General features: G+C 36.6%; 1 protein-coding gene across 4 annotated transcripts in view; it reads right to left on the reverse strand.

Moving 5' to 3' along the window:
- The window catches only part of LOC117236652 (hemicentin-2-like), a 574,361-nt gene that overhangs the window by 56,900 nt on the left and 501,949 nt on the right, over positions 1–15,512 (reverse strand). For all 4 annotated transcript variants that reach the window (XM_033499780.1, XM_033499782.1, XM_033499779.1 and 1 more), the window contains exon 10: positions 11,884–12,043. In XM_033499780.1, coding sequence (XP_033355671.1) covers positions 11,884–12,043 — 160 coding nt within the window. The remainder of the gene's footprint in view (positions 1–11,883; positions 12,044–15,512) is intronic.

Below are 15,512 nucleotides of genomic sequence, written 5' to 3' on the forward strand. Positions count from 1 at the left end.
GTGGGTGTACCATCAACTGCAGAGCCCGTGCTCGGGCGGGGATCCTCCCTCTGCCGACCAGTCTGTCCGTGACGTCCAGGAGGAGGCAAGGCTCGAAACCTGGGAACGGTGGCACATTCAGCTCGCCGCTGACCGCTCGCTACCGAACTGGGTGGCCTGAAGAGATCGTGGCGAGTTTCCGCTGACATACAGGATGACGCAGATGCTCACCGGGCACGAAGCATTCGGGGATTTCCTGCTAAGGGTTTGGCGGGAAGTGACCAGCACGTGTCACCACTGCGAGGAAGAGGAAGACACGGCACAGCACACGCTGGAGTTCTGTCCGGCGTGGGAGGAACCGCGTCGTGTCCTACGGCTCGCTATCGGCGAGAGTTTGGCCCCCGAGGCGATCGTAGAGGCCATGCTGAGGGGGCAATAGGATTACATCGCCGTCCGCCCCTACTGCGACGTAGTCATGCTCGTAAAGGAGCGCGCCGAGGGTGAAAGGGTGAGAAGTCATTATCCATTGAGGGTGCCGTCACGCCGGGGAGGGTTTGCCCCCCCCCCCCTCGGACTTGCATGACGGCCCAGACAACGAAGCGCTAGGAGGAGTAGTCCCTCCTAACGAAGGTTCTGCTGCTTAAGTAGGATTTAATTAATTAGTACATTTGCTCCGGAAATTGTGTCCTGATTGTTTGTAGTAGGCTTTCGTGGTTTATTTTGTCAAATGCTTTCTCTATGTCCATAAAGAGGGCTGTACAGTATTGTTTGTTTTCTAGTGCTAGTATTATTTCGGTGACTAGCCTGTGCATTTGCTCTATAGTGGGGTGTTTGTTTCTGAATCCGAATTGGTGATCCAGTATTAATTTTTCCTTCTCTATTATTAGTTTTATGCAGTCGCAAATTATTTTCTCTAGTATTTTAGAGAATACAGGAAGTAATGATATTGGCCTCCATGATGTAGTTTGATGTGGGTCTTTGCCTGGTTTAGGTAACATTATGATCTGTGCCAGTTTCCATAGTTTAGGAAAGTATTGAATTCTTAGTATTGCGTTAAATATTATTGTGATTTGTCTTATCGCTTTTGGCGGAAGGTTTTTCAAGATTTCGCCATTGATTAGGTCGATTCCTGGTGCTTTATTATTTTTTGTTTTTTCAATTATGTTTCTGATTTCTTGTGCTGTTGCTTTGGGTATGGCGTAGTGATTGTCAGTTGGTGTACTAGTAGTTAGCGCATCCTCGTCCGTATGACTATTGTGGTTGCTGTTGTTGATGTTATGTGGGGTGAATGTGTTGCATAGGTGGTTGGAGAATTCTTCAGCTTGCTCTTCGTTGCTCCTTGCCCATGTGTTGTCTGCTCTTTTGATTGCTGGTACCATTTTTATTGTCTTCTTTATTTTTTTTTTTTTTTTTTTTTTTGTGGCTTTCCATAGGGAGTAGTAGTTCTCGTGTGCAGAGAGTGACTCTATGAATTTTGTGAATTCGTTATTGTTGTACTCTTTTATTTTGTTCTTTACTTCCTTTGCAAGTTTGTTTAGTTATTTTTTGTTTTCTCGTGTTCTACGTTCTTGCCATTTTGCTTTCGCTTTTCTTTTTTCTCTAATTTTTTCGAGGATGTCTAATGGAATTATTTTTGTTTGTCTGTTGGTTGATTCAGGTATAGTGGTTGCCCATGCTGCTTCTTGAATAGTTTCTGTAGATGTTGTTACTGCTTGTTCGATGTGTTCGGGTGTTTTCAATGGGATGTTGCAGTTCATTTTGCTTTCGATTATTTCTTTAAATGTTTGCCATTTGGTGGTTTTATTGCATAGTGTCTCTGAATTGCTTTAAAGTATTGGTTTGTTTCTGTATGTAATTATTATGCGTGTATGATCTGAGGTAAGCTCGAGGCAAGGTGCTATATTTAGTTTATTTGCGTTTAGTAACTGCAAAATCAAGTAGGTCAGGTATTTTGCTCAGGTCTGTCGGTCAGTATGTCGGTCTTCCTGTGGATAGTATATTAAGGTTATTGTTTCTAATGTAGTTTTCCAGGATTCTACCTCGAGGTGTAGTGATTCTTGAATTGATGCCTGGTGTCCGATTTTAGCTAGTTCCTCGCATATGTTTTTTGTATTTGTTTTTGGGTGTACTCCCCTAATTACTGCTTTGCAACTTTTATCAGTATTGAGCTGGTAAGTGTGATACCCGGCGTTTTTTTCTTTTAACACTTTTACCACTTTTCTATAAGTCTCCGGGGTGTTAGTTTGGACTTTTACCTGGTCCAGTTTTAGTTGCTTAATGCTGTAATTTTCTTTACCTGTCATGATGTTTAGCAGTTCAATTAGGGGGTCTATAATTTGGGCATCTATGTAGATTGGTGGTGGTTTGGCGGTGTGTGTTTTTGGTTTTTCCGCTGGGTCTAATTCCATTTCTTGTGGCAGTGCGCTGAAGGAGTTTTGGAGAGGAATTTCTTGAAGCCATTGTTGCCTTTCCGTTTCTCCAGCCCTCCTAGCATTTGTATTTGATGTTATTTTTCGTTTTTTGCTGGGAATTACAACCTTCCAGCTTTCATTCTGGTGTGATAGATCGTTGTTGCTGTTGTTCTTCTCATCATTCTTTTGTGTAGTTCCCGTTTCTGTTTCCTTTATAACTGAGCAGTCATGATCTTCGTTTGTTGATTTTTTTGGGTTTGTTGTATCTACAACTCTGTTTATAAAGTATGTTTCGCCTTTGTTTAGTATTTTTATTGGTGGTACTTGTTGCTTATTTTCCATTATTTAGCGATTGGCTCGGTCTTGAGTCACTTTGTTTTCCCCGCCTGTCGCACTTACGGAGGCACTGGTTCACACGTCAACATAGCTCGACTGCTCGGGCAGAACTGGGCAACCAGATGTCCGTATATCCTTACTGCGTACCCTCAATAGTCTTAAGGACCTATCATGAGATTTCTCAGGAATTTTCTAGCTGAAGTCTTCAGACCGAACAAACATCTCTTTACTGAATCGTTTCTAAAACTTATCGTTTACTACGGGAAATTTAGTTTTTTTCACGTTTTTTTCACTAGCAACTTTCTATCAAGGGCGCACTTTCCTAACCAAAATTGTCATCAACAAATTCGATGGTCCTTTGCGTTAGACACACCCATCACTAGCTTCCCTCCGACACAGCATCGTCACTTTACTTATTCTTCATCGTTAGAATAGTCAACCTGTCATTACCAGATTTCTATCCTTAAATCAATCACTTACTTAACTTATACATACGCATCAGTGTAATTATCTTCTTTACAAAGTTGTTGGAACAAACATTAATTTATACCTCTTAATTCAGTGTAAACTCAATTGAGCCACCTCTATTATCGTAACAGAAATCAGGGGACCGATCAGTTCATGGCGTCAATTATCTAATCGTAATGGGAATTTACGACTCCCGTTGACGTGCTTTCTCGCGATCGCGTCTGTCCGCGAATGATCGAATAAACACATTGCATAAAGATCATAAGAGAATGCGCGTACGGTATATTTCTACTTGATTTTATTCTTTATGCTTTTTCGAATGAAAATTCGTCTTAAATATTAATGTATTTTCCAGTAATTACACGTTATATCAGCTCGTATAAAGACTTGAAATTGTAACTTTATGGAAATCCATCCAAGGTCTGAAATTCGTTTGTATAATTTCCTCGTACTGAAGTTACTAAATTATTCTATACATGTTTAACAGTCTTTAAGGAACACTTGGCGATGCAGTTTTAAAGAAGAGCTGTCCAGCTTACAAATGACCAAACTATTTCAAATGTCCATGCAAACCTTTATCAGAGGCTTAAAGGGTACAACGACCCAGGAAAGGAAGTTTCAAGAAGTTTTCAGGAAGTTATTGTTCAAACAATATTAACAAACAAATTTTTCTAATCAACCTAACAACTCCCATCAGTAGACTGCAGATTTTTATGCAAATTCACATTCTACTGAATGTAATTAAAAAAATTGAATCTAGGCAGAAGATCGTCCTACTTTCTGAATATTATAGAGACTATTCTATTTTGAATATGTTATACAATCTTTAAATGATTTACATTCTGTTCATTTTTGCATTTCCAAATTTCTTATAAATACTTTACAGATTTATATGCAAATTCCTATTTTTATAAACCTAACTAGAGGGGCTGTGTCCCCGTCGCTTCTAGCAATCATTCCTCTCTCTTCTATGCTAAAAACAACTTTCATTTCGTGGACAGATTTTTGATACAGCCAACTTCAAACGAATGAGAAGCTTTCAAAACTTTAAAAAGGCTAAACGAAATAAACTTATGCAATACAACTTCCGTGACACTTTAGTTTATACTTATACTATAGTTCAGAGCAAAGTAAATAATCGAAAATCGAACACTTGTCCATTAAATACAGATAAATTTGGAAAAGAATGACACCAGGCATTTTATTATGCCCCAAATATTTCATATATCTTTTTTGTGCATGTTTGCAATTTTAAAGGCGGATGTTAAGAAATGTCCAATTTTGGTCTTCCTTGTGAACGAAAAATTCGTGCAGGCCATTTCAGAGGATCTCAAGAGAAAGTTGAAAAATATTAGAGCAAAAAGAGGCAGCGTTGAAACTTATCCATACGTTACAGTTGATCTTCATCCTTCATACTGCGAAATAATTCTTTGAAAATTCTGCTGATAAATCAATCGAAGTTTGAAATCCAGCAAATCCGAAGTACCAGAAAATCATTTTTGGCTATTGTTTTCACGTAGCAACAATCTGGTGGTACTTCAGATTCGCCAGATTTTAGATTTCAATTAATTTACCACCAAAATTTCCGGAGAGTTATTATGTTCAATAACATGAATAGTTATTCCGTAGGTGGATCAAAATTTGCAAGAAATGAAAATAAATGTAACACGTGGATGAGTTCGACCGCTGCTATTTTTTCATCTCTGCAGTCTTGTTTCTCAATTTTCCCATCACATTTCGGATAAACGCTACTAACATATATTGTTCCTTGAGGAATCCGCTTGAATGTCCTGCAAGAATTTTTCGCTCGCAAGAATGTCCAAAAATGACCGGTTTTTAATATTACCCTTATGTATAAATTCATAAAACTCTACGGTCTGTTCATCAGCTACCTCTGATTTTCTCTCACAACCTCAAACTCCAAAAACTTAACTCTATCCTCGACCCCACGACTACAAAATGACGTGAACAGCAAAATCTCGTGACACCATACCGAACTGCATGAAACGCAGCGTCCCAAGCGGGCAGGGCATCCCATTCTCCTCCATCACGGACGCGCAGATCCTCCTGCCGCTTCCGGGCTCTGGCTATTGGGAGACCACGTGGCACACACGCGCATAATTCCACACGATCCGTGCTGCGTTCCACGTGTATAGGAGTATGCGTGCGTGTGCGACCGGCCGCGCACGATTCGAATCTCATCAAACACCGCGGCAGTCGCCTTTAACTGCCGCAGACGGGCCGTTTAACCCGGCGGACATGGCATCGTGCAAGAGAACACGGACCTGGCCTGGTGAATTCCGGCATGTGTCAGACGGTAGCTCGTCGATATGGAGGGCCGCATTTGTAAGCGTGTACCAGGCGGTCGACGCGCAGTCCAACGGATTAGCCGTGGCAGTTCGCCGGCGTTAAGGCCATTACACACCGATTTGCCTGGCTGACCATATGGACACGCGAGGTGAGACCGACTGTCATTCGCTCGTAGGTTAGAACGGGACTTGAGACACAGGATTACGACTGTAGAGGCTACCACCATAACCTATGCACAGGAAATTGAACGACAGGCAGGGGGGCGGCGATCAATTGTTCGCGCCAACGCGCAGTAGTAGACGGTGAAATGGCTTATCCGATTTCGCGATCGGTTTAATCACGTTCGCTATGTATGCGGTTATTTATTTTGACACGCGTTGACTGTCACGCAAATTTTGTATATTTTCTCTGGAGGCAGTAGATTGAAATATACTACAACGTTTGATCTTTACAAAATGTTATGTAGAGATTGCGCGTCTTTTTCCGACGACGTTATTTAAATAATCATTCATATCACTGAAAAAAAATTTGGGGGTTTGAAGTTGTATATACAGGAGGATCAAAGAGAATCTTTAATAGAAAATGTTAGATCCATTGAGAAGTTTTCTGTTTCTAATTTTTGTATAAACTAAACTGATGAGTTGTTTGACTTTTGAAATTCTTTTAAAAGATTGGGCTAGAAGCAAAATTTTGATAGACTCGTTCTTCTTACAAATCAAATTTCACCTATCTCTTAGATAATTCTAATTTTTATATTTGCTAGATGGACGAGTCCCTTGACTTTTGAAATTCTTTTTAACTTCTTAGATACGATGCGCTATAGTGGCTTTTGCGGATGTCATCTTATATTACGACGCACCGCTATAGTAGCTCGCTCTACTGACTCATTTGCTCGCTCACCGTTTGAACTAAATGATCTTTTTCATTTGTCTTGCTGTACACTTTTTTGCCTTCACAATGTATTATAATAATGTTAACAATACACAGACAGAATATATAGTCTTTGTTTTTGATACGCCAGTGTCAGATATCAATTGTTGCTTTTCGTTAAAATAAATATACCATTATTAGATGCTCTTTTTAACATGCCGATTCGTAGAATCTTCAACCTCAAGATGTCGCTTCAAAATAAATAACGAAGTACAATTTGAAAAACACTATCGCGCTATGAGTGAAAATTGTGACGTGGGTCTATGTGTCATACCATGCTTTAAAATATATCACACTCAATTGTATTATTAATTATTAAAGTAAATTATTAAAGTTAAAATATATGCATCATATCTTTAAGAAAAATTATAATCTAAAACTTCATTCCAATGTGCTTGCGTAGAGAACAGCATTATCCGTCACACATTGCAGTTCTGTATCGTTTGCGTGCAATTCGTGTCAAACTCTGTTATGCAGAAAAATAGCCCCGCACAAAATTTAACCGTACCTAAGAAGTTAAAGATTGATCTCGCCGCAGGGCTTGAACGGACTCCCTCGTGCATAAAAAATAAACCCTGTAATTTAATCTGAAAATCGTTAGAGACGGTTTCAAATTTCGTTTCATCTGGGTGAACGAACGTCAAGAGTAGTTAAGCTGAAATTTGATAAAACGTTGAATATCTAGAGAAGTTCGATTTTGGAACGAAGTTTTGGAACAAAGTAAGTTTAAAGTAAATCTAAGGCAAATGAAGAAAAGACGGTTCGGTTTACGAAGTGGACACGACGAGACCAAAGTTGGCACGAACGAAATTAGGATAAATACTTTGGCCTTTCTTCCGTGGAGCACGAACTTTGACGTCGGAATTTACTAATTTTCTGCATTCCGAGAGTCAGGAAGTTCTAAGTTCCAACCTTGTAGATGGACAACTAGATCGATACTATACTTGAAAAATATTGTACAAGGAGACTATCTTATGTCTTCTTAAATTATTGTAGAAATAGAGATTAAAAGTCATCATTTATTGACCAAAAATTCGAACTAGATTCTTACCGCATAAAAACAAGCCTAAACCACATTTTCTGTATTCTAATAGTTTAAGAAAGTTGGAAGTTTCAATCTTATAAATGGACGAAATCGATGGTATATCCGAGGAATTTTGCAAAATCAGATTATTCCATGTTATTTCGAATTATCGTAAAAAAATAGAGATTGAAAAAGCTATCGCATTTATAGTAAAATAAAGCGGAATAGAATTACTGCTGTATTAAAACAAAATAGATTAGACAAAAATCGAAATGAACGCGGATAAAATGGGGGGGGGGGGGGGGTAAATGTATCCTGACTTTCTTTTCGAAGCTCCTTCTCGAATGGACAAGCTAGCAGACTTCTACGTTCTTGCCGCAGAGAAAATTTGAAATTGGAGTGCTGTAAATTGAAAGCAGAATCGACGTTGGATTGGACCGCCATGATTCGATCCCCGGGAGTGGATGTGATAAAATCTTAGTCGACGCAGTTGAAATCAGGGAAAGTGCACTCCTATCTTTCGTGTTACGCGGACTGTGTCACCGAAGAACTTCAACAAAGAAAATTCTCTCAAATATCTGTTGATCGAATCGTTGTTCGTTTTTAAAAATCAGTTTGCCGTTAACTTAATCGTTCGTTTGATAATACAGAATAAATTAACGTCGAGATAGTATGTGTATTAAAAAGATAATATTTAAAGTGTTCATTCTTTGGTAAATTTTTTTCGGTTATTTTTGTTATATTACATTTAGAAAATATATAATTTCGTCGGTATGAAATTTTTAATAATATATGCGCTATATACGTTACCAAGCAAACTGCATATTGCAAAATAAATTCATGGTTAACTTAATCTCTTGCCTAATAATATATAAATTGGTGGTGAGATTTTTCGTTGCAGCGTGTTTACTGAAGAAATTATATTTAAATAGTGTTTAGTCTGTGTTAAAATTTTGTGTGAAACTTTCTGTTTTTATTTTAACTATGGCAAAATGGATAATATCCATTATTCATATATAAAGTGTTAGTAATTTTATTCTGCATTTGTATACGTTATCGACTACGTGCAATACGTGTATTATTGTATGATATTTTCGCATCATCAATTTCGTAATTCGATTTCATTTCACCTAAAACTGGCATTCTTCAATTTTGGACATGTTACGTCACGTAACACTCTACCTAGCCGAGGCCACACACCGCAGGCAATATGGCAACCAGATGTCTTCGGATACTCGCAGCATATCCTCCATAGTTTCAAGGACCTTCCATAAATTTCACAGATTTCCTAGAAAAGGTCCTTCAAACGAAACAAACATCTGTTTCCGAGGAATTTCTAGAGACTATTGTCTACCACGGCGAAAAAGGGGAAGTTAGTTTTTCTCACGTACGCTGCAACTTTCCTCCCACTAACCACTTTCTCTCGAGGGCGGTTAAGACCCTTAGTCTAACCAATTAACGACGAAGCCTACTCCCTCACTCTCCTAACTCAAATCGTCACGAACAAATCCGATGGTCTCGTGCGCTAGACACACCCATCCTTAGCTTTCCTCCGACACATCATCGTCTCCCAAGACAGTACTGATTTTACATCCTTCGAACGGTCAACATCCTTCGAGCGGGTATACACACCCGCAGATCAGTCATTCACTCATCTCGTACATACGCACCAGCGTAACTATCCTCGTTATAAGTTGTGGAATAAACGGTGAAATATAACTTACTACTGTGTCATATACATTCAACCACCTCTGTTATCCTAACCGAAACAGGGGAACGACTACTTCGCGGCGTCGATTCACCGAATCGTAGCGAGAATTTACGCCTCTCGCTGACGCGTTTTCCTCGCGACCGCGTCTCTCCGCGAACGGTCATAACAGGACATATGTCGCTTAGAATCTTCTAGAAGATTCTAGAAAGTTGAAATTCCACATTTTCTCCGTTCGAGAGCATTTTGAAATCTGCCTATTTTCACCTTGTGAAACTTCATTTTTCCTTGTGGCTTCTCGATTTTATTGTGTTACTTGTTTCTATTGTTGCTATTTCTTCTAACTTTCTTTTATCGTTTCCTTGCTACCATAATTCCTTTCTTGGCTCCTTCGCTTTCTTTACTACTATATATTCTATTCTTTTCTATGTTTTCTTTATTACTGTAACAGTTTTTTCACATTTTCTTTATCTAATATATTTTTTTGTTTCTTAAATTGCTAGACCATAGCTTTTCAAAAATAAAGTCATAAACAACTATTGTAGCTTTTAAAAGTAACACATTAAACGGTAACTTCTTGTGTTGTTTCTTTCCCACTGAAAACCCTTTTGTTAGAAATAAGTATGTAATGTTACGTATAATAGTAGTATTTTTATTATTTAAAAATGCTAACATACACGTATGATGTACGATAGTTATTTTAAATTTTGCAAGACCGGATCTCCCTAATATTATAAAGACGATAGAGATAATACGTTTTGTGTATCCAAGATAAAATTAATAACCAGACTCCGTAATATGGAGGAAATATGGCACAATATTTTATTTATATGGCAAAAACGGAAGTAATGATGTATCGAAAACCCAGAAGGAGCGTAGACCTTGTTAATAGAGAATGGTAGACTTTGTTAACGTAAAAATGGGACTATATTGCATTTAGTGCGACATTGCATTGTATTACTACATCCGTGATAGACGCTGGATTTTAGCTTTGTACACATCTACCTAAATGTATCATTATGTCACAAAAGCATGTTGCTACGAGACGGTTTCCTTTAACGCTATTAGTGGCCACGTCAGTACACCACCTTTTATGTCCTCTTTCAACTGCTTTTCTCTTTCTCTTCCCCCCCACCCCTCCCTCCGACCCATCTTACAATCCACTTCTCTCTTTATTCGAATTGGTATAAATCCACAAAGCTGGAATCGCAACAATCTCTTCGTTCATTGTACATAATATCGCTTCACAGAACGCAGCGAATCATACTTTCTACATATTTCTGCAACCAGCCGGAGGAAATAGCAGGTTCTGGGCTAGATGCGTTATTCGAATGCCTTTTCGCTTTTCAGATCTCGTTTCAACTCTATTTATAAATGTTTCGTTTCATTGTGGACCGTATAGATGTTCTTTAGTGATTGTAATATTTAATAATTATTTCAAGAAGGATACGTTGGATATTATTTACTGTTTCTTCTTCAGGTTTTACGTGATTTATTTTGATAAATATTTTATTTATGCAGAGTTATATAACGTTTAAAAATATTCCTCTGTGGGAATTATTTAATGGCCGTAATCTTTAATGTCGAAAGCTGTTATTTAAAGAAAAATGCGATAAGTATTTGTTGAGGATTTTTCATTTCATCAATCTTTCATACTACAATAGAATATTTATGCAGTATCCTTTAACGTTCAAAGATACTTGGTTTTTCTAGAAACTATTTAATATTTGTAATATTCAATACTGGTAATTAGTTTTAAATAAGAGAATATATCTATATATTACATTTCTATAAATTTTTTTTTCTTTACCAAATCGAAGGTTTTGGTAAATATTCAATACCAACATAGTTTCATATTATTTAAGGATAACAGATACTCGTGTAAGTTATTTTTAATAGATGTAATTTTAAGCGTTTTTAAAGTTTAAATATGTAACTAATACAGTTAAATATTTTATCTTTGAAGTTCACTTCAGTTGCTCGAGTGTAACTGCTTTGTGTCCTTTTTGTAAAATTTTTCTTCCGGTTTGATTAAATTTTTTTGCGAAGATCGGGTCGTGGTAATATTTGCTTGTGACATCACGGTACAAACTTTTAATGGAACAAAGTTGCAACGGACGTATTCCCTGTGAAATTAAAAAAAATTGGAACTTCCTCTACGTCTTTTCATTATCATGTCACTTTTTCCTGTGTTTTTAGGGAATGTTGCGTGAAGATGGGCGATGAGACAGCCATTTCTATACAACCATTTTATCCAATAGTCAATAGTAATACTTGTATCGCTAATAATTTACATCATCTGCAATTTTGTTATTCAAATATATTTTATAGAGAATAAGCAAGCGTTACGAATACTTTTGATCAGTAGCGTATCTTTCACACTTATTAATCCAAAAATTTTAGAGCCAAATTCGAAGCTATAGTATTAATTATTTTTTCGTAAGTAAACAAAAATTCCATTCGTGACGAATTTGAGAATTTATTATTTTTATTTTCTTCCTAGTTCGATTTATCCGTAATTTTGTAATTAGAATACATGTAATTATATTCGAATTTATAATTAGAATAAATGCAAGTATAAAGTGTATATTATAACCATTTAAATCGACGATTCCAAATTCTATGCAATATTTCAGTCTTCATAAGAGAACCGTACCTATATCTATTTACATCTTGCGTTAGTTAGAATTACCAAGCTGAATTGCCAATGTACTCACATTTGATGTCCAGATTCAGAGGATTGCTCTCTCCGTCGCCTTCTTGGTTGCTGCCAATACACGTGTAGATCCCAGCTCTGCTTCGTGTTACGCTTTGCAATACTAGGCTTTGATTACTGATTATGGTTCCTGTCGCTGGATTATGATACAGCGGATTGCCCTGTCGATATAAAATCGTGATCACTATATCCCATCATAGATCGGAAGTACATCTAACTTTTCGACAAACGACGATGACGAAGAACAATAAAGACGATGTGTCGTTAAAATGTTTCGTGTACGGCACACTGCCTAGAAATCTAGTTTATGTATAGTTCTCTAAGTTCATTCCTATTGTAATTATTGTCTTAATTGACTATGAATAGAAATGTTATCTGATCAGATATCGGAGGAAGTATACTTTTCGGAGATAGAGTGGAATGTTTATGAATTTACGGGAAATTTAAAAGTCCAGCAAAACCGTCCTTTTCTTCTGTTCTATTAAATAACATCAAAATCAGGAAATCAACGAAACTGTGCTCATCATGCTTTTGTCCTGTGATTTTCTTATGCAAATTGAGGTTACGCGAGCAACATATACGTGTATTTGTTTCCTCGTCCAGCTCACTTCGGCAGACGGTGAGGGTAATTTCGAAGTGAACCGTTCACGATGATTGATAGTTTTACGTGAACTTGATGCGCGTGCAGATCGATAGATACCATTCCATGCATAAATTTGCCGAAAAAATTAGAAAGGATGACTAGAGAAAGGGAGGGGAAAAAATAAGGCGAAGGCTGCTGACAGTTTTTCAATTTCTCAACCGTGCCAATCGATGTATTACGTTCTCCTTTTTCGAGTGTCGGAAATCTCCTTTGAATTTCCTCAAAACACATTGGCACCAGTGGCGGAGATCTTCCGTACCGGTGGTCGTTCTCGAATCAAACGAAGAATCGACAAAGGCGCCTGATGTCCTCTTGACTAGAATGACATCGAGATCTAAAGGCGCTCGAAGAAATATTTATGGAACTCGGATCAACATAATGCAGTACAATGCAATATACCACGGGAGAGTCTTCGTATTCGTTTAAAATAAACCTTACTAATCCCTCTACGGGACAGAGGCATGCAGTAAACAGAAACGATATAATAAAATCGTAAAATCTGTCAGTTGTTAAAGTTTAAAACTTTCGACAAAAGCGTTAAGCAGATTGTTGAGGTTATTAGATGTATAAACAGAGAAACGCGTGGATAAATTGTAAGGTAGAAAAGATATTTTAATATAGAAGTGTAAGTACAAGTAGGAATATAATTTGAGCTGGTCCAGATCCGCACGCAGCAGTGTTACCCTATAACTGAAAACCCCGAAGCCCTCGTCGCTTGTCTGCTGTCTATGGTTTGCCTTCGTCGCAATTGACCTAACCGCAGCTAAGAATTATCAATTCTGCGAATAGGTAGATTTACTTCGAAGTACAATGGAGTCTCTGTTATTAGAGTCCTGTCTAAGGTTGTATTATTCGAAATGTTCTAAACTTTACTACAACTTCATTTTTATCATGAAATTTTTAACACAAAGTGTATAAAAGCGTAAATAGTCAGGTATTGTGAAAGCGGTTAACCAAACTTTCAACTGATTAAATAATTAATCAAACTTAAATACACGTACAACGTAATATTATTAAAATGTTTTCTATGATTTTCACGTATCACGTCGGATAATTGAGGTTCTACTGTAATCACATACATACATTATTTATTTCGACGGTTAAAATAAGAATAATCGAACGTCATGAAGTTAATTAAAATTTTTTCTTTTTAACAACTGTGCGAAAAAATGATATTAACGAAGTAGTTGAAATTATTTCCTACTTTCCGTCTAAGGACTGTGGAGTTGTTCTGCGCTGGCGAAAGAGTAAAGTTACACTTCGCTGGCTAAAATATTCACAATGGAACGTAGTAATGCAAAATATACGATTCTCTTATTGGGGAGACTGGGGCTATGAAACGTAAAGGCACGTTAAAGAACGGGTGAGATGTACTGTCAGAATGCATTCGCCTTAAAACGCAAACGGAATTAATAATGACGGCTTGCGAGAAAAGCGTAAGAAATCAGGAACGGTTTACGTTCTTTTTTGCATTTTTTTTCTCTTAATAGAATATTTTTCGAAAGCTAATAGTAAATGGAAATTTTGTCAATTAAGAGATGCTGGAAGAATATTTTTGAGTTAATCGTAAATGGGATATCGCATCTATGTAACCAATCAGTGATCCGCGGTAGATTGAACGCGTCAATATCAAACAGATTAATATTGAATAGGAAACCCGTTCATTGGTACAACTAATGATTAAACAAATCTCTCGCTGTGATTGCCATAGCTCAATACCAATCACGTCCCACATCGTTGGTTCATCGGATCGGTCGCGAACAACAATTGACTTCCCTCAGTTATTTCATTCGTAGAACTTCCAATAGCCTGATGAAGTTTTATCACAGAACCACGTATAATTATGTACCGATATTAATACAGCTTTGTTACATGACAGATCAAATATTTTATTGAATAAACGACCAGAGAGTGACTAATCTTTTAATTTTGATTTCGTCATTTTGTTCATAGTAGTTTCAATAGATTTACGAAGTATTACCACGCAGCCACGTACAATTACGCACCGAAATTCATGAAATTTTGTTAAATAGTAAATAAAATATTTTATTTGTTGGATCATTTAATTATATACATTATGCATGGAAAAGTTTCCAGCCACATAGATCTTATATTGCAAAAGCGACGTTTCGATTAATATTTCTTGATAATCGAGGTAAATAATATAGTAATATAGTTGTTGGTTAATTTACATAGAAAGCATATTTATTTTGTAGAAATTGGTATTTGTAATTAATCTATGCAATCTCTGTCAAATTTCTGATAATTAGTGTAGAGTTATGGATTATTAGTTAATGTATGTACAAAGTTTATTTGGTATGCACGAATTTATATTTGTAATTAGTCGATATAATCTCTCTTTACAAACTTGATAATTAATATAAATAGTAATGCGTGTTATAAGGTACCTACTAATTTATGTAGAAAGCTTATTTATTCTATGCTTTCTATACTACAAAATTTGTGCAGTAAATTCTACGTCGAAATGAAAGCTACATCGTTCTATTTTTGTTTCTGTTAATTCTGCGATTCTGCTTAAGCGAAGTAATTGGCGAATAAAGTGGGATGGCATTGCCACTTATTTCAATAGCTTTTATTATTAATTTGTTACTAGTTTCAGCCATGTAATTACTTAAGGTTCGTTTGATACAATGAATAATACAAAAGTTGAATTCAAGTAATACAGAAAACAATTTATATTAGCTACAAAAGGGAAGAATTTTCTTTAAATCGACAAATAAATTTTAATTTCTTCTTGCTAATAACCTATCATCTTTAATCTATATTTACATATATCTATCATGTACTTGTTAGTTACAAAGATCGAATTCAAACACAACTTAAAACCGAAGAAGAAAAATGTAAAAAAAGAAAAAATTCATTTGACTCTGGAAATGAATTCTAATCATTACTATTCTTTCTTTAATTTATGTCTATTATCTTTAATTATTAATCATCTTTCATTCCTTAACGATAATATAATATGT

The sequence above is a fragment of the Bombus vosnesenskii genome, unplaced genomic scaffold (genome assembly GCF_011952255.1).
Source record: "Bombus vosnesenskii isolate JDL3184/JDL3185 unplaced genomic scaffold, Bvos_JDL3184-5_v1.1 scf7180000013351, whole genome shotgun sequence".
Classification (NCBI taxonomy): Eukaryota; Metazoa; Arthropoda; class Insecta; order Hymenoptera; family Apidae; genus Bombus; species Bombus vosnesenskii.